The sequence below is a fragment of the Channa argus genome, chromosome 21 (genome assembly GCF_033026475.1).
Source record: "Channa argus isolate prfri chromosome 21, Channa argus male v1.0, whole genome shotgun sequence".
Lineage (NCBI taxonomy): Eukaryota > Metazoa > Chordata > Actinopteri > Anabantiformes > Channidae > Channa > Channa argus.
The window spans coordinates 17,336,960-17,357,902 of NC_090217.1; the positions used below are offsets into that span (position 1 = coordinate 17,336,960).

The window sequence follows — 20,943 nt, forward strand, 5'->3', positions numbered from 1 at the left end:
GAGCAAGACACTGATTTGGCGTCAAATACTTAAACGCTGGTGTTTCTGATTAGATATACTGAAATCTCCGAACATCAATCACCGATGTAAATGGTTACCTCCAGTACTGTAGGTACCCTTCAACATTATCATTATACTTTCACAAGTCTGGGGCCTACTAAGTGAAATCAACGATGGCAGCAGAAGACATCCACCAGCTTTCTGTTGAATTGTGGGAAGCTTTATTGATGTAGCCATTGGGCAGTCCAAGCAGATCACCTCTCTCAGTGCAGCCCTCTAGGACACGGCTCTGTGGCCCCCCTACACCTGTCCTACGCCTCCTTCCCGCTTGATGCCTAACCATCTGTCATCCTGTGCTTGTCAAAGTGGCTTTCCGTAGGGGTAAAAGACACTTAGAAGTGGGCGCTTCACTCACCTGTCGCACCGCTATGCAGCCTTGTCCAGCGATACCTCAAGTCACCGAGCCGATGCTCCTTTGTCTCCGCCACCGTCATCAGTTTCCTCTGACAGCGCAGCCTGTCTGCCTGTCAAGCACCCAGCTTCTCACGGTGAAGCCAACTCAGGATGATCCTCAGGGAGGCTGTGCTTAGGTGGCCTGGGACAAATTGGGAGGTAGGCGCGACCTCTGTGGCCAATCACCTCAGCCTCTTCTCTCTCCAACCACATTAATAGTGGGAGACTCCTTTGTCAGGAACATTAGATTTTTTTCAATGCAGCCACACACAGTTTCTCAGGAGCCACAGTTCCGGTCATTCTTGATAATCTGCCTGCAATGTTACACTCTCTCCCATCCTCCATCATTCGGGTGATTGTCCATGTGGGGTCATTTGACACATCGCGTCAACAGTCTGAGCTGAAAAATGGGTATATGAATGACATGTTCACCTTTCTCCTGTGCCAAGTCTTTATTTCGGGCCCTATTCCCACTTTAAATAGGTGAATAGGGTTTCAGCAGAAACTCCAGTCTGTTTGACGGTCATATATTTCTGATAACTTAATTTCATATGTGGCATTTCGAAACTTGAGTAAAATAAAACTTAGATAAAACAAAAACTATATATACATATATACATATATACATGTATATACATGTATATATGTATATATGTACTATATTACATAATACTTCAGCGAATTCACATTATTTGAACACTGCTTAATATAAAAACTTTTTAGATTGAATAGAATTAAAATCAAAAACAGCTGATTTGTTGTGTGTTTATTTGGCAATGAGGAAAAAAATAAAGCAATAGTTGGACATTCTGTTAGATATGGTAAGTATCTTTAATGTGAGTTAGATGCAGAGAATTATTCTTTGTTGTGTGTGATATGTATTGAGTAAGTTATATATTTCGTTTGTAGACAAAGACAAGGAGTGATTACAATGATCAGCCACACACATTACTACAAATACAAAATACATTGTTTTCTTAGTGGAGTACTTATACTTTTGTACTTTAGGGAAAATCCAGATAATCTGTACTCAAGTACTTTTACTTGACTAAAAGATTTGAAGTGGTACTTGTAGTGGATTTTTTTTTTAAACCTATACTATCTACACTTTTATTTGAGTATTGAGTTTGTGTACTTCTACCACCTCTGCACACTTGCACACACATGTTGCTGTGTATGGGGCTGTGTACCTGCAGACTGCTCACAGTGGATATACTGTCACACTAATAAGAACAGCAGTGCTAATGTTGTTGCCTACATGTGCCTGTGTAACCTCAAATAAAAAGTAAACTTGTTGTGTTGACCATATATATATATTTTTTATTTTATCCCCACTGAAAGCCACTGATCTGCAGTTTTGTTTAAATGTACAGTAAATGCACAGTCCTGAGTCAGTGGATCAAATTAAATCAAATCATGGACTTTGCACAGCGTAAGGCTGGCTGTTCCCTCTTTCTGCTAAGCTAATCACATCCCGGCTTTAGTACCATACTTAGCCCACACACATTATTGTTGGTTTTAACTCTCATCAAGATAGTGATTAGAGCAGTTCTCAAAACGCTGAGCTTTTCTTTCACGACATATTCACATAGTCACTGTTTACTTTCTGTCATGTTACATTAGAGCAGGTGTGGTCCTCTACTGCCATTTAGCCTAAATGTGACAAATACAATAGGCTGATATACTACAAAAATACTAAACTTTGCTTTTAATTTTAGTCAAAAGTTCTGGATCCTGCTTTCTGCGCACATGCACACATGCATTCAATCGCATTGACACACACACTGGTATTAATTTAATCATTTTGAGTTGGCAGGAAATATCTGGCCTCTATTTTCTGCAACTGCACACACTCTCAGATGTCCTAAACACACACTCACACACACACACACACGCACACATGCCTTGGTATTAAGTTATCTGGCATAATGTTTTGGCTACTAGTTTTTGGTAGCCACGCACACACACACACACACACACACACACACACACACACACACTTAGGAATTATCTTTGTCTTGGCAGGCAGGAACTTTTTTTTTTTTTTCTGCATGCACATAAACACAAACACGCACACACACACACACACAAACACAGAAGAACATATACACACTCATGCACACACAATGGGCAGTAATCCCCCTGTACATGCCAGAGCTTTGGGCAGAGCAGGGATTTTCCTCTTCAAAGAGCAGACCACCCATCGCTGCTTCGGAACAATGGTGGCCGAACTCTGGAAGATTTCCTGTGGTAGCGGTGGGAGTCCGCACACACATTCATTACATTCACATTATGCACACACCCTGAGGATCATGGCACGCTCACACACATTTACACACGCACAGGCCGCCGTGTGGAGCTCATGGGAGGATGGAGGTTTCTGTGGTGACAGACAGACAGACGGGGATCTGGGATGCGTAGGACTAGAGGGGGGCATGCATTTGACAAAAGAGCAAAGACACGGAGCAAGAAGGGACCGAAAACAAACTTGAGAGAGTTAAAGGAGAGACTTTCTTCCGGGGTGTCCCGTGTTTTCCTTAAATCTTTGCACTCCACCTCCTCATTTTTACGCACTTGCTAACTTTGTTTCTCTTCTTCCTCTGGCATTGCTTTCTTGATGCGACTGTCTGCCCCGTGCCACAGCTGGTTCACTCCCAGACTCATTAAAAGTGTTTGTTGCTCAAAAGCAGTCTTTTCAATGCAAAGACAAAAGATGGCACGGCGACAAAGAGCACCCTGCCTGCTGTGGGGAAATGCCGCTGTTAATGTTTAGATGCCCCCCCTGCACACCGACTCACTTCCACCCACATCCTCTCCTCTTTTCTTCTCCCTCTTTTGTCACAGAAAGAAATTCATTTTCATTTGTTAGAGGAATTGTCTGATTGATTTCTTCTTTGTAGACGTGCGCAATAACCGACTATTGTTAAATGTCTTTCATTTTTTTAACTGTTACAATATCTTTTATTGACAGACAGCTGTTGGCAGGACAGAATTACAATAAACACTTGCATACACTCAGATTACACTGTGTGGCACTGTGCTTGTTGGTATTCACACTTTGTCACTTTGCAGCATTTTTTTTTTTTTGCAAGAAACGCTCAGAAAATTCATCCATGAAATTGAAATTTAATTCTGCTAAGTAAGAGCGTGCACGTGTGTGCGTGCGTGTGTGTGTAAGTGAGGATGGGGGGTATTTCTCTCCAGCTCCTGGGGTTTTATATTTCTCCCTGTGATTTATTTCTCTCAGTTTACAGTTGGACGTCAAACTTCATGGGTGAAAAACTGCTCACGCTGCAGAATTTCTGAGCAGACACAGATAGTGTTTATTTGTTCGAGAATTTATGAGTGCCATTTTGCCTTGCAGTCTTCCTCAGGCTTTCACACACACACACACACACACACACACACACACACACACGGACACACATTTCCTTTTCTTACTTCTTTTTGATATTTGCATTTTAGGAGTTTAGCTAATGATCTCATCCAGAGCAGTTTCCCCTGCTCCTCACCTCTGTCTTTGGAAAATCCCCTTTGAATTATTGTGTTGTTTTATGAAAATGTGCAGATGACGGTGGACAGGGATTTCCGGTTGGACATAAAGTGCCAACTCAGAAAAAAAAAAACAGCCTTGACTTGATTAGACCCATGACAATGAACTCAAAGGTGAAACTATGCATTTCTTTGTAAACTAACTTCATTCATCTTTTATTTACAGATTGTGCTGTGCATGCAGACTCGGGTCAATGTTAAAAGACGAAAACAGCAAGATGAATAAAGTCTGCAGCCTCTGTGTAGTGGGTCTCCGTTGTGTTGTTTAACAAGAGTGACCACACCTCCCTGTCTATGAACAGTTTATTTTACAAAAAATCAGAAATTCACAAAAATAAACAAGATTAGAATAAATTATCATTCAAAATAAAACGACAAAGACATAACCATCTGTAAAAGCACATACCTGTGATTTGGAAGAAGTGAGACACTTATAGGGTTTTTCTCGCTTACCTGCTCTCTGCCCCTGTGTGAACTGAACACTAGCACATTTAAACTTTACTTCATTTTAAAGTTTAATCATTGTCTTCCCTAATTAGCTTAACAATAATACAGCATAAAAACATCGATAACTTCACTTTACAACTGCTACCATAACTTATCATCCCATATATAACAGAATATACCATAAGTAGTCAAGGAGGTGTCCATATAAAAAGAGGAAGTTTCAAAATAAAGCAGTCATGATACTTCCTATTAAGACATATTTAAATGAACATTTATTATTTTGCTCTTTAGATCTTGGCAACAGATTAACGCAATATTAAGAACACAAATAGAACCAATATACCCTGAAAATATGTGGCACCTGAAGTTAATCTGTGCCTGTCAAATAAGGGTCTCCACATGTCCCGTACAGAATTTTACAAGAATATAGTGCAACATTATTATTTGACTACATTATCAGAGACACGTGTTTAGTGTGTGCTGTCTAAAGACTGTAGTCTTTAGTCTTGAGAGTCTCTGCCATTTGTTCTCACAAACATTTTTAAAGATATTTAATATTTACTATCTAATATTACGATGATGTCACAGCTGAGACAGATCTATAGTAATTCCAGCTTAACCTGAACAAAGTGTTGTTTTATAAAGTTATTTTACCGTCATTTGCTTCTGTAGGCTCTGTAGTCTGTGTTGTCCTCCTGTTTGCATTCATTCATGAGTTCCTGGTTGCTGTCATATTTGTTTTGGCACAGAACACGTGAGAATTTTCCACTCTGGCAGGATTTGCAGGTGTGTCCATCTCCAGAACTTCCAGATGTTCCCGACCAGTGGTTAAGTGTGCTGCCCACGGTTTACTCGGTCGTCAGGTGTGTGCCAATTCCAGATTGTCAGAGACAAAACATCTGTGATAGTTGGTGGAAACAGTGTTATTTGTGTGAACTGTCCAGTCTGTAAAAGTCTTCAGGCTGGTCTTCGGGTGTAACATAGTGGAGGATTTAGCAGCTAAGAAAGCCAGAGATTTCCCTTCAGAGCAAAAAGAGGCAAAAAACATAAAAATCACATTGGCATTCACGTCATTAAAGCTATAATATGCAACTTTTAATACTTAAAATCAATGGTGTCTCATGTAAACCTGCACCTTATACTCAGGGTTGGGTTTTCTCTGATTGGTTAGAAAGAAGATAATTACTCAAAAACATTTAGGAGTGAATATTTCTGCTCTGCTTGTTAGTCTGTGTCATGGGAGAGGTTATGGAGCATATGCCAATATTGTTACATACTGTAGCTTTAAGTGTTCTATAATAACATGTGGCACAATGAAGCACTTGTATTGTGTCCTGTCCCATCAGCATTAAATTGTACAGGTAGGTGAAAAGCAGCTTGTCATCTCGTCCCTGCAGCTGCTTCCGACTAAAAGTGTTGTAATGATTCTTTTCTTTCATTACTGTGAAACAGCTGCATCTAACGTACACAAAACGAAGAAACACTTTTCTCCAATGCTATTTGCTGATTATTAAAGGTCATTTATATTTGTACATTTAAGTCAATTGAACATAAAATAAAAAAAGATGCCTTTGAACATTAGCTTTTTTTAAATATGGTAGTGATACCGCTACACTTTTTGTATTGCAGGCTCATATACATGGGGTGTTATTCTTGAACTGCAAATGTTATCATTCCAGTGTATTAAGAACTCTACAAAAGCTGAGAAATAGTTTTTATTTGGCACAGTTTTATGGCCAAATAAAATCTCACTGAGTCCTAACTTGTCACCTTTTACATTTCTCAATATTTGTGAGAAACCTACAGAGTGGCTAATAAAGGGCCCACTTTGGGATGTGAAATTCCCTGCATGCTGCATTAGCCATTGTTCTCGGGTTTTATGCGTTGCTGTAATTCCATTACTTTCAGTACTGTTTGTAAAATCGAAATATACTCACTACGGTATGTGCTCAGTTGTCCTGCAAGCTTGAATAGGGAGTGGATCGAAGATAATGATTGAATTGTTGTTTTGGAGCAAAGCATTCCTTCAGCCTTGGTTTATCCAGGGATGATTGAGCAAACACTGCTTCACATGCCAAAGTCGGAAGAAAAGGAACCGAAAACATCTTTTCATTGTGCAGTGGCGTGTCTGTGTGTGTGTGTGTGTGTGCGTCCGTGTGCCTTTGTGGAGGTGTAGCCCCTCATTTATGGTGCTTTTTTCAGTGTCTGCTTGACAACTAAACACAAGCCCTTCTGCCAAACAAATGGGAGCCGTGTCGGAGAGAGGGGGCGGCCCAGGCCCAAACTGCAGCGATGGGCACTCTTTGACAGCTGCTTTCATCTTGTTATTATTCCTCCTTCACACTCAAGGATTTTTGGTCTTCCTAAAGTATTTCTGTCGCTCTCTCCTTCCTCTCCCTCATTGAACCCCCCCCCAAAACCCCCACCCCACCAACTCTTTCTTTCTTTCTGTCACCAGGCTGTGATTGGCTGTTATGACAGAGCAATCGCCGGGCTGTCAGCCTCTTCTAAAGCTCAGTTTAATTACTCCTTTTCACTAACATGACGTGCTCACGCACAGATGCATGCAAACTCACACACATCCGGGGAAAGTCATGTGAAAACACACACGCAGACATGCAAACTGATGCACTCAGCTGCACCATCCTGGCAGTAATAGAAGAAAAGGGCTATTGTGATTGAACTCTACATCACCCTCTGCACCTGACAGTGTCGGCACCCAGATGTTTGTCAGTGTCGGCTCTCAGCGGAGCTTTGAAAGCAGCGTGCAGGTTTTGTGAAGGGCCGGCCCCTCCCAGGTTTGATGGGCACCGATCAATTGCACGCCCCGCTCTGCCAACCTCTAAATAGCCAATTAAAGCCATTAAGATTGAGGAGAGGGGGTGATGTGAAAAGGAGTAGGAGTTTGATTAGAGGAGGATGATGAAAGAGGAAATGGTTGGCGAATGTTTAATATTCCGGGTTTTAAACTTCAGAAGCAATCGCCGTTTTTGCTTTCCCTCCTCATCATTCCTCCCGATAAACATTTCCTGATGGATGCGCTCGGCTCTGCTTCCATAAGACAACAGTGCACTGGGTTGAGACCTTGACTGATGGAGGGAAGCTAAGACAGATGTACAGATTTCCTAGAATCGGACGAGCAAACAATGAGAAAGCCCCGTCACATGTGAATGCCAAGTCGTCTGGGATGGGTTTCATGTCATACCTAATTTTCCTTCTCCTCCTTTCTTTGTTTTCTTGTCTTCTTTTCTTCTCTCCCTGGTCCCTGCCCTAATGTTTCTTTCTATTTTGTATTTCCTCCATTCTCCAAATGGACATCTCTCTATTTACTATTACTATTTTTTCATTAGTCGTTATTTCACATCAAATTTGACCAAAGTTGTTTTTTCTTTTTTCTTTTTCTATTTCCCTACCTTTACCCCGTACCCTTTCCTTGCTGTTGCTCGTCTTTGTCCTTCGCTAGGTACCTTACCTTATGACATCAAGATAGTCATTGCTGGCAACCATGAGCTGACCTTTGACCAGGAGTTTATGGCTGATCTGATCAAGCAGGACTTCTACTACTTCCCATCAGCGTCCAAGTTGAAGCCGGAGAATTACGAGAACGTCCAGTCGCTGCTCACTAACTGCATCTACCTGCAAGATTCAGAGGTCACTGTAAGGGGCTTCAGGATCTATGGCTCCCCCTGGTGAGTAACCACTGCTGCTGCTGCACAGCACACACAGGGATACACCTTTTACTTTTTCTTTGTGTCTGATTAGAAGTTCTGAAGGTCCTTACCTTGAAAGGTCAGAATGTACGGACCATGTCTTGGTGCTGTGTTTCTCCTTAAAGTGGAGGTGGTGATTTTATAGCTAGTGCTAATTTTCTGTCACTTCATAGTAGATATTGAGAAAATAATAAATTGCGATTGACAGCAGATGTCGGGGCAATCAGTTAACCTTAAGTGCCTGAAATCGTGCACAGGTTGTGAGAAAATGGGCCCACCTACCCCCAAGATCTCAGAGTGAAAGAGAATTGAGAGACAAATCAACTAGAACCGTAATATGTTTCTTTAATCATTTTTCTTCACTTTTCAGTCACAATTAATCTCTTTAACTGAATTTGTTGGACATTTTAGTCACAGTTTTTTTTTTTTTTGTCCCTTTAGTTCTGTTTGTTTAGTCATTTTTAAATCAGCTTTTGCCTTTTCTGTCTTTAAAAAAAATATGATGTCTTCACTTCTTTTTGTCCTTTAATTTTTCATCTTTGGTTATTTAGTTTTTTGGGATGTTTATTCTGTCTTTTTTATTATATCTATATCTGATGTTTTGTGTTCTTTTGGGTCATTTTTTTATCTCTTTTGGTCATTTTGCATAATGGTTGCATTCATTTAACTGCACAATTTTGCCTAAAATTGTACATTCACTGTGTTACTGTTAAGGTATGACTTGTATTTCTTATCTGCTACATGTTACATTATTCAGGTCCCCCCATTACTCAAAAAACCTGGTTTCTCTAAGTAACTTTGTTACTTCAGTACGTGTAAGTGTGGTTCTGTCTGTCTGTCTAGAGAGGGAGCGCATGCATGTAATTGAGTAAATCCACAATCTACTAAGTGTGTGTATTTTTGTGACTGGTTCCTGACGGCAGTTTGAGTGTATTTTTGTGTGTGTGTGCCCCCAGTGCTAGGTTATTGGTTTGCAGTAATAGGAGGGTCCCCTGAGTTTATTACTTAGGCCACTGCAGAGACCTGCCTGAGGTGGACCAAAAGGCAGATGGAGCGAGAAGACGGAGGAGAATTTGAGAGAACCTACGGTGGGTGGGAGACAAAAGGCCTGGCCCTGGCTGATGTAATGGGTACATGAGGTGGCGAGTTTCGGTCTGTGTGTGTGTGCATGTTTATGATCCGAGTGTGGGAAGGAGCCCACTGAGAAGTGCACAGCATCAGACTACCTCTGCTAGAAGAGAGTTACTCTCTCGGAAAGGAAGATGAAGAACTGAGATATGGAAAAGGGAAGGAGTAAACTGCCTGTGAAGAATGATAGAATGAGGGATAGAATGAGAAAGAAGAGGAGAAAGAACATGATGGAGAACTCGATGGATGCGTCAGTGTCCCGGGTGGCTCAAAGTATGCAACAGAGAGGGAAACGAAGTGTGAGGTTAACGAAGTGTGAGGGTCAATGGCATTTGTGCTTTGTGGAGTGAGTGGATGAGTGAAAAATGTGTGTGTGTGTGTGTGTGTTAGGCGATGTTGCACACAACAAAATGTTAAAAGGGAACGAGACGGACCTGGTCTAAGTGAAGGCTGCCACATTACACTAACAATGCTTTCCTGCCCGCAGGACAGAGGACAGGGAGGGGTCGTGACACAGACATGAAAAATCAGAGGACATACTGTATTAGTCAGAGAGACAGACAGAGAGACAGACAGAGAGAGACACAGCATCAGGGTTTGTTCCTGCAGCTCAGAGAGGCTCCAGCTGGAGGGTTTGTGTCTTTCCTCCTCACCACTTCCCTTTTTCTCTCTTTACCTCAGCTCCCTCCTTCCATTCCTTCTCTTTTCCTCTGTCCATTCTTTTGCTCTTTGCCCTTTTCACTCCATGTGCTATATAACTCCTCCCGTCTTTCGACCCATCATTACCCTGAAGCTCATCTTTCCCTTTCTTTCTTCATCCTTTTCTACCACCACCCAACACCTGCCCTGTCACCTGCTGGCTCTGCTTGTCATTGGATCTCACACTAACCAGCTCCTCTATTTATTCCATTTTTCAGCAGGAGTAGTCGGCTTCTGCCTGTTCTGGTCCCTCTGTCACCAGGGCGATCTCAGGTTGACGCACCTTCATGAGCATTTTTGTGCAGGACAAACTTATTTTATATCAGGAAAAAAAACGCTTTTAGTCGTGTGTGATGTTCAGTAAGGAGTTATACACTGTATGGTACTAAGATTAGAAATAATTAAAATGAAATAAAAATATTTAATGACATCAAGCTGTAACTTTAAAGATAATTAAAACTGATAGACTGAGGTAACAATATGTAAACTCTGAAAGTCACACACACTGTGCATAAATCACTCAGGATATTATCAAATCATTCAATGGCCTTTTGTTATTATAGCCAACACCATAGAGGCTTCTGGTTGGCTTTTGTTTCCTAAAGGACTTGGTTGTGTTTGGGGGGAATGGGGATTTGATATATAATATGCCCACAGAACAAGCTCTTCAGGTCTGGTCCTTTTAAAGGGTGACTTATTAGTTTAAAACCATGTGGTTTTGCCCCTGCATCCACACAGACTGTCTCCTTATGAAGACTTTCTTACTCGTTACAATTACAGTTAGAATGACGACAGTTGGTCACTTACCAGGCAAAGGCAATATGAGATGACACCTTGAGATCACGGTTGGCCTTCGTTGGTGCTACTTCTACGATATTTAGTAGCTAAATATTTTAGTAGCTGAAGATGATATGATGGTTGGTGAACGCAATATAAAGCAGTAAAAATCAATAGATCTGTCTATTATTGATGGGGCACTGTGTTCTTCTCTCTCAGTGTGATTTGATGTATTTTACGCGTGCGATAACTAAATCATGATCAATCTTTCCCTTTTCTGGCACTGGTTTGATTTACTATTAAAAAAAACATGTGTAGTAAAGTAAAAATACCAAATAATAAAAATTGAATAAGCTAAGCCCTCTGAACTTTAAACTGTGATTTCATTATTAATGTCAACCTTTCAACCTATCTTACTTTGTGCCCCTGTGTTTCTCTTCCCGCTTGCTCATTCCCTCGATCATCATTCACTCCTACATCTTCTTCTCCTTCGTCTTTCCTCTGCAGACGTAGTCTGATGCTGACACAGATAGTAACTGTGTGTGAACAAATTTCAGCTCCACTCGTTCATTTGAACGGGGGAGTGTGTTTACACAGCAGGGGACCAGCACCATGGGGGGGCTCTAAAAGGACGCAGTATAAGTTGGATCTGTCGACTTACTTACAGCGTACTGTTATTTACCAATGCACTGTGCTGGCCAATGACATACATGTGAATGTGCACTCCTGGTGAATTAATGCTGGATTTTACCACGATCCTTCTAGTTTTTATTTATTTAGTCCTTTTGGTTTATACTGTGAGTTCAGGGTCTCCACAGCGGAATATTGTCCCCATGTTGATTTAGCAGTTTTTATGACGGATGCCCTCCCCAATTTCTACCAGGCTTGGACCCCCACTGCTGGGGATGGGAATGGGCTGTTGGGGGTTGAGTGCCTTGCCCAGAGATACTTCAACATTAAGCCGGGACTGGGGATCGAACCATTGACACTGTGGTCCGTGGTATGACACCGTATGACACCTATACATCATGAAAAAGAGCATCCAGCATGTCTAAATGGTAAAATGGTCTGCACTCAAAGCGCTTTACACAGCAATGTCTGCCTGCAACTTGTCCTCACTTCCTTACTGGGTAAAGCTGCATATGATGCTGTTTGGCATTTTTTCACCACATTGTGCCAAAATTAGGTTTTACATACTAAAGCTGAATTTAGAGCCAATCCATGACATTCAGTGTCCTGCTGTGGTCCTGGAGCATAGGTTTTGACATCCCTGCCGTTGCCTCTTTGACAGCACCATCAAACCACAAGACAGATGAATCCTATTTTAGCAGTACGGAGCTTAATTTACATTCCCCAAAATACTGTGCTCACATTCTTTTATTGTCTTTCTGATGCAAGCAACAGTGAAAAGGTCTGGCTTATTTCGTTAATAATCATAACTCTGTTAAGTTTTGTGCAGTTGCAGAATTTTATTCTCTGTAATACAGAACAGGTTGGTGGCAGGTGTGTAGTGGGTTTCCTGTGTTTCCGATGCAGAATCACCTAATTTGTGTGGGATGCAGAATTCTCCAAATTTCTTACAAATTTGTAAGATAGAAAGTCTAAACAAACCTTTTTTGGAACATGACGCAATGAGTTTTCTTGTGACATTCCCTTGATGTCATTTCCATGTCCTCCAATCATAGAGGTTGTTTGTCCCTAACATCTCTTGCAAACTAAAGAAACATTTTTTAAAACAAATAGTGAATGATGCACCAGAGTTTCATCTCCATGTAAGCAATTGTAAACAGAAACTACTTAGTCAGATTTCAGATCAGGATTTTTTTTTCTTGAATTGTGCTCCAAAGTTTTTATTGTGAAAAGTTGTCGAAAGGTGATTACCCAGACCCGACGAACAGCACAGGTAGCAGTGCAGATACATTTGCTTTTACAGTTTTTGAGTGAGGCTTGCCTAATTAATTTAGTTGTTATTTCTGCTTGGAACTTTCTTATTGATTCTGTTTTCATAACGAGTTATTGTTTCTATAACATGACTCACTTCAGCCTGTGGAACTTGTTCTTTTACCTGTGGACAAAGAGGTTTTTCACACAACAGCAGGTCACATGACACCTTGAGGTCCGACCAGAAATCTTCAAATTACTGCTGGGTTTCTGTCAGCTTCGCTGCTGTGTAACCTGTGTGGGCATCAAGGATCCTGCAGGCATTTTTATTCCTGACTTTTGTATAGAGATGGGTTTTACCATAATGATAGAAATCAGTATAGTTGCAATCTGACACATCTGTCGGATCACAGTTCAGAATGTCAGTAAACGTGTGAGGAGAGAAAATATATGGCTCATCTATGTTGTGGCTTTGTCAGCATACTGTATCTCTGTCAGTTTACACGGTGAAAAGGGTTGGGGTCCAGCTTGTTCTGTTTGCTGCCATGATATACTTTTTGCCCTGATTGGTTGCATCCTTCAGCCACAAAAACAGGATATTTCCTGCTCCTTTGACATTGTGAGATTCTTTTAATCCAACCTATGCTGTGCATGCTATTTGTAAGTTGTACAGTAAGTTGTTAACTTTGTTGGATACACCAAAAACCACCACAGTAATTAAGTGTAATGCAGCAAAGGGAGGTGTTTTGAAGCTTTGATTCATTTGCTTAATAAATCCAATCCAAGTCGCAATCTCTTCCACAAATAACAATGAACAACAGGAGCTATAAGCGATGCATGAAAAATTGTCTGTAGCTATATTTAGACTACTATTTTTATAGGATGTCAACTTCTCTCAGCAAGCCTTTAAGATTTATTTGCTTTACCCGGTAAACAAATAATGATGGCATTGGGGAGAGAGATGTCCAGTTGTTTCCAGTATATTATCGTTTCAGTAATTTTTTAGAAAGTAATGTACAAAAACAAATGAGATCAGATGAATATCTTTGCACTAATATAGAAGAAAACTACATTTGCACATTCCCATAATTTTAAATCATCATATATGTTTAGAGTTAGGAATGATCTGTCTTTTGTTTATTAATTAAAGTTCAGCAGTATGTTTTTATTACTGGACCAAATGCTGCTTAAAAAAATCTACTTTTAAGTAAAATTTTCACATGGAGAGGACATAGTAGTTTCACCAGCTGGTATCACAGATTTTGGATGCTCAACATCTCAAAACTCCTCTCTACTCATAATTTAGCGAGTGAGATTCTCGGCAGCAGACACCAATCTGGCAGCCTCAGCAGATGACATCTGAGTCATTATTAATAATGAGCTGCACGGCCGGGACACGCAGCTTTGCACATTCATGGCTCTGCTCTTCTACGAGCACAAACACAGCCATGAGTATGCACTTCTCGCTCTGAGCAATTTGTACACCGGCAGCCGATTCAGAAGCTCAGGTCTGATAACGAGTGAAAAATTAATTTAACAAATCTTTAACAAAAGCCTTCATCACATCATGCTCAGGCTTCTGTCAGTATACTGTATTTTGTGGCCTTAAAATTGTTGTACATTTTCCTAAACACACGCCGGTGTTTATGTGTAGTTTTCATGAATTTTTGTCCCCTAAGATGCCTAAAAGTAAAAACACATGCATGGACAGACTAACCTGAGAAAAGGCCCCGGGGCACAAATTTGTTTTTGGGCCCCTCACTCCCCCTTGATAAGGCAGTGTCATTATTTACTGAGAAACAGACAATAGTTTGAAATTATTTTAATGTTAGAATGGGGCATGAGTTTCAGGAATTGTGAATCAAAAACATACAATACAACCCTGTGTCCTAAAAATTACGTTCCTATACAATTAAACTGCATAAAGGACAGGACTGCCAAGCCACAGACCCATGTTCGGTTCCTGAGTCCTGTGTCTGGTTAGGTTCAGGCAAGAAAACTGCTGATGTTAGGGTTAGAGTAAGATCATCGATGTGTTTAAAGGCAATAAGACATGTTTTGTGTTGTTCTCTATTACACCAGCCCTCGATCTTCCTCAGACCCTAACCAGCTCCTTTACCTGCCTAATCAAAACCATAAAATGCCTTTAAGTCAAACAAATGGGACATAGTTCTGCAGGATTGTGTATTTCTGCTGAAAACGACACCAGATATTTTGCTGCAAGATCAGATATTTTGGCAGACGTAAATACGTTGTCATGTAAGATTTTGTTGATCTGTTCAGTATCAACATATTTGCAATTTACCATTTGCGTTACATGGCAACATATTCTTATTGTGTTCACAGAAAACGTAATGTGGTTGAAAATAAGTTTCCCAGGAAAATGTAATTGCATTTGCAGTTTAGTTGTATAGGAATGGATTTTTTAGGAGACAGGGTTGTGCAACATGACAGGTTCCAGTTTCTCAGATATTAGCTGCTTCTGGAAGTTTTTTATAATTTATTTTAGACTGATGGCTAAAACAAGTCATGTTAATATGTAAACTTTGGCTAGTATTTGTTTATTTATGAACTAAACAATCTTTTGATTACTAAAGGAAATAATTGTCCTGTTTACCAATTGATTATTTAAAAAATGTTTTAATGCTTTTGGCATTTTATGAATAATCTTTTTTGGGGAATACATATGTACAGTATATTTAGGTTTTCAAACAGCGTCTCTCTGTAGCACTGGTACAGCCTAGTAACTACTATTTACTTCTTAGAGTTTCTTTTTTTAGTACCGTAAAGTGACCAAGTGGTTCAACAATAGGGAAAGACACGAGAAACGTCCAAGAAGACAGTAGCATTCTAGCACAAATGCTTTTCTTCTTCTGTCCAGTTTATTATACTGTGACATCTCACATTTCACTTCAATAAAATATTTTATCACAAACTAAAGAAAATTCCATTTCAATTAAATAAAAAAAAAATACAATGGAATTTCCTCAAAAAAAGAGAAAATTATTTGTTGGGGACTGTTTCTACAGCAGATGAATCCACACTCTAGTGAGGATTAATGGTTCATGCAGAACTGGCTCAAAATAAACTGTGTGTTCATAGTAATGAAAGAACATGTCACCAAGTGCAACTGACTCACTGTTGTGTTTTAATAGTTTTTGGACAAAGTGGAGCTCTATGAAAGATGATATATATATAATCCTAAGAAACACAGACTGTACTTGTTAGCATGAGTAATTCTACTTGCGTGTGGTGGTTTTGTCAGAAAACAAATAGACCATGTGAAGAAAGCCCTTTAGCCATTTAGCTTATTGTTCAGGTGACAGCAGACATGAGACTGTTTAGCTTCAGGGTCTTTAGCAGATGCTTCCAATAATTGAATTTTAGGGGGTAGCCCCAATAACCCAATGGAGTTAAAGACTTGATTCAATTTCAAGGGGATGTTTCACAGGGTCAAGACATGACTAACTAAGTGAACACTGGTGGTCCTTGTTGAGTACTTAATGTTGGACTTGGAAAGTGGCAGACAGTGAGAGAGGACAGACAGGGGAAAGCTGAGGAGACTGGTGGAAAGTTGTTCATGCACGTTGGTACTAATGGGTTAAATCTCTTTAAATGTTTATAACGATGGTCTCAGAGGAAAGGAAGATAGGCAGGGGAGATGGACGGCTCATTTGCAGACACGCAGACAACAGGCAAGAGAGAGACAAAGTAGTCTGTTTGTTGATGGGGGATTTTAACGCAGTGGTGGGGGAGAGAAAGCGAGAGGCCCTTTTTTCTTCTTTAAATGAAAACGGCAGAAATGTATTGCTCCCCACTGCTCCGCGTGGAATAATTAAGGACAGAGATGCAAAAGACTCCTTAATTAGATTTTTTAATTATTGAGGTTTCACTTCTCCTTCTATAGTGGCCCAATTAAGAAAGCTCATCAAAAACTAAAGACACAAAGAGAGCCCGTTTTCTTCTTCTTCTTCATCCTCCTCCCCCTTGTCCCCCTCTGTCTTGTCTTTCACCTCCCTCTCTTGACGGAAATGGACTACCTGGGCACTGTTTGATGGCTTGTCCTCGTGAATGAGGGGGAAATGGAAGGGACTCTCGTCGACTTTAATTAACTTAGTTGTTTTCACAGTCTCATTGAAGGCAATGGAGGAAGGAGGGAGAGTAGAGGGGTAGAAAAGGAAATGCAGTGGTGCAGAGAGTTTTTCCTTCAGGAATAATGAGTCTAATGATGGTGGAGATGGCATGAAGGTAATTTGACCTTCTTTCTCTTCTCTCAGCTTCTTCGGTTTGCTTTGTTCTCCCTTTGAGAAAGAAAGAGAAGGAATGAATGATTGACTAATCCAACTTTTTGAAGGACTCTGTCGGTGCACGTTTGGTTTACATTAATGCCGACCATTTCCCAAAGTATTCTATCAGTTTTAAATTGATTTCCTTCCTTCCAAACAGCTATTGGTTGCACTTTATTTCAGGGTGCTACAAAAATCAACCTGCATAAATGTAGGTAGGTAGCTAATCCATCAATTCAATTCAATTCAACTTTAAAGTCATCTCAAGGCACTTTACAGAATAAAGTCAAGACCATAAAGATGTACAGAGAGAACCCAACAATTCCCCCTTGAGCAAGCCCTAGGCTGGAGAGGAAAAATTCCTTATAACGGAAGAAACCTCCAGCAGAACCAGGCTCAGGGTGGACATCCATCTGCCTTGACCGGTTGGGGTGAGTGAAAAGTGGAGAGAGAAACGAAAAAGAGCAAAAAAAGCAACAACATAACACCGAGCAGTCTGGTAGGACCAGTAGCTGCACATTGGAAAACACACAGCTTCAAACCCCATGGACACCTGCAAAAAGGGACTGAGAGAGGGAGATAGAGAAGGACAAAAACAACTACGGGAGAAAACACACAAAGTTAATGTCATACAGTGGTGACAATTGTGGGGTGAGAGGAGAGGAGAGAGGGACAAGAGGAAGAAAGGAGCTCAGTGCATCGGGGGGTGGGTCCCCCAGCAGTCTAAGCCTATAGGACCATAACTATAACTAAGTATAGGCTTTATCAAAGAGGAAGGTTTTAAGCGTAGACTTAAAAGTAGAGAGGGTGTCTGCTTCCTGAATCTGAACTGGGAGCTGGTTCCACAAGAGAGGAGCTTGATAGCTAAAGGCTCTACCTCCCATTCTACCTTTGGAAGTTCTGGGAACCACAAGTAGGCCTGCATTCTGAGAGTGAAGTGGTCTACTTGGATGATATGGTGCTATGAGGTCTTCTATATATGATGGAGCCTGACCATTCAGAGCTTTATATGTAAGAAGCAGGGTTTTAAATTCTATTCTAGATTTAATGGGAAGCCAATGGAGAGAAGCTAGTGAAGGTGAAATATGATCTCTCTTGCTAATTCAGCAGCATATTGGATTAATTGCAGGCTCTTTAGGGAGTTACTGGGGCATCCTGAAAGTAGGGAATTACAGTAGTCCAACCTAGAAGTAAAAAATGCATGGACCAGTTTTTCGGCATCACTTTGAGACAGGATGCTTCTAACTTTGGCAATGTTCTGTTGGCTGTTCTAGAGATTTGTTCTATATGTGAGTTAAAGGACAGATCCTGATCAAAAATAACTCCAAGGTTCCTTGCAGTAGTACTGGAGGCCAGACTTATGTCATCTAGAGTAACGATATGGTTGGACATCATGTCTCTGAGATTTTGTGCCCAAATACTATGACTTCAGTTTTGTCTGAGTTTAGAAGTAAAGAATTGTAGGATATCCAGGCCTTTATGTCTTGTAGGCTTGAAGCTTGATTAACTGATTTTTTTCATCTGGTTCCATAGATAAATATAGCTGGGTATTATCAGCTGCACAATGGAAATTTATGGAGTGTTTTCTAATAATGTTGCCTAAAGGAGACATATATAAAATAAAAAGTATTGGTCCTAACACAGAGCCTTGTGGAACTCCATAGCTAACCTTTGTGCGTATGGAGGATTCATCATTTACATGAACAAATTGAAATCTATCAGATAGATAATATTTAAACCAACCTAGTGCAGTTCCTGTAATTCCAATTTCATGTTCCAGTCTCTGTAATAAAATGTTGTGATCAATGGTATCGAATGCAGCACTAAGATCTAACAGAACAAGTATAGAGACGAGTCCATTATCTGAGGCCATGAGAAGATCATTGGTGACTTTTACCAGTGCTGTTTCTGTACTATGATGAGCTCTAAATCCTAAATGAAAGTCTGCATACAAATTATTCCTAGGTTGTTGGTTTAGATGAGGTAATAATTGAAGTTAGCTCAGAGAGATCTATGGGTAAAAAGCAGTCTAACAGGGATTGGGGGCTTATCGATGATTCTAGCACTGCTGTACATGAAGATCTATCTGTAATATTTGGGGGGAGGATCTGTTGAATTCTTTCTCTAATAGCTACAATTTTATTCATAAGGAAAATCATGAAGTTTTTGCTGCTCAGAGTTAAGGGAATAGTAGGTTCAACAGAACTATGGCTCTTAGTCAGCCTGGCTACGGTGCTGAACAGAAACCGGGGGTTGTTCTTGTTTTCTTCTATTAATAACGAATAATATGTTGTTCTGGCATCACAGAGAGTTTGTTTGTGAATTTTTTGTAACTGTTTTTCAAGGATAAATGAGATTCTTCTAAATTTCTGGACGCCACTTCCTTTCTAACTTTCGTGTTGCCTGTTTTAAGTTTCGTGTTTGTGAACTATACCATGGAGATCACCTCTTCTGGTTTACTCCCTTCTTTTTCAGAGGGGCAACACTATCGACTATTGTACGTAGTGAGGCTGCAGAATTGTCAACAAGATAATCAACTTATCCAGCAGTAACATTAAGGTGGCTGCTTTCCATTGTATTGAAATATGCTGAAGCAAATGATGAAAGAATAATTTCTTTAAATTTGTTTACAGCTTTTTCACTTCAGCAACAGGCACAGTCTCTATAGGTATGTGGGAGTTGTGGGGGGGTGACGATTGTAAAGACACTGCAGAGAGGCGTGTGGGACTGGATGCATCCTAGGCTCAACTCTGGATTGTCATACTTTTGGTTGTCTGCAGTAATAAGCCAGCCATATTTCATATTTAACCAGCCATTTTGATAAGAAAGCTGCACCATCTAAAGTAGGATCAGCCTAGGTTTTCCCCAAAACCGTTTCCAATTGTCTATGTTGCAAAATTGCAAACCAATTCCACAATTATTTTAGTGACCTCCAATTTGCGTAATCGGGCGTCATTAAGTCCCGTGTGAATAATAATCTTACTGTATTTATGTTTATCTTTATCCAGGAGTTTTAAATATGATTCAACGTCGCCCGCTATGGCTCCAGGAAGACATTTGACTATGACGGCTGGAGTCTCTGCCTTCACGTTTCTGACTATAGAGCTGCTAATTAACAGAGCTGGTTTCTCAGCGGGTGTGTCGCTTTGTGGGAAAAATCGATTTGAAACTTGAACCGACTGGTGGTGAACCTCGGGCGTCTGTTTAGCATTAGATCTCTTATGAACCCTCACACAGCTGGACTGGTTTCCCTGTTTTACAAGAGCAAGTTCTTGTGTAATAACAAGTTACAACTCAAGTATTAATTGTTGTTTGACAAAATGACTTATTTAAGTAAAATGAGAGCTGCAATTAAACAGTCCTTCGATAGAAACTTTGATAATGCATACTGCACAAATTGTTCAGGTCAGGAATGATTTGAGGCACATGACAAAAGGTTCAAGGTGTCTTGGCCTTGAAATCAGATTAAGCATCTGTGTAATGTCCTGAAAAAAACAGCTATTACAACTCCAGACTGATTTCTACTTCTCTGTCGATACAAATAAACGTTGATGTGGACCGACCCAGCGAGACATTTATGGGTAACCGTAGGTCGCAAAGGCTCGCATAGGCCCCGACGTGCACACCTTCCAAATCCCAACAGCACATTTTGGAGAGATGTGCATCAACCGGGCTGATTGGAGAATGTCCATAGGCAGGATCTAAGCGGGAATAGAAACAAGCATAACTGTTCATTGCTGTCTAGATGCTCACACTGATTTTATATAATATTTGTATATGTTGTGTTACATAATTTATTGTTGTACTGCTTTTTTTCAGTGAGTTTGACTTTTGTTTTCCAACTTGTGACTTTTTGTTTCCAAAAAAGGTAAATTTTGAAAAAGCATAAGAAAACCCTGGGTATACTTTGCATGGGGCACTAATTATTTGCTTAATGAAAACTTTAATAGTTTCACAATTTACCATTCTTGGTCCATTGCAAATCACCACTCCTGTTACTTCTCAAAATA

The 20,943-nt window shown here is 40.3% G+C and overlaps 1 protein-coding gene across 1 annotated transcript in view; it reads left to right on the forward strand.

Moving 5' to 3' along the window:
- mpped1 (metallophosphoesterase domain containing 1) overlaps window positions 1-20,943 on the forward strand; it is an 81,911-nt gene that overhangs the window by 20,886 nt on the left and 40,082 nt on the right. The window contains exon 4 of the mRNA XM_067490882.1: window positions 7,916-8,141. Within this exon, the coding sequence (XP_067346983.1) occupies window positions 7,916-8,141 (226 nt within the window). The remainder of the gene's footprint in view (window positions 1-7,915; window positions 8,142-20,943) is intronic.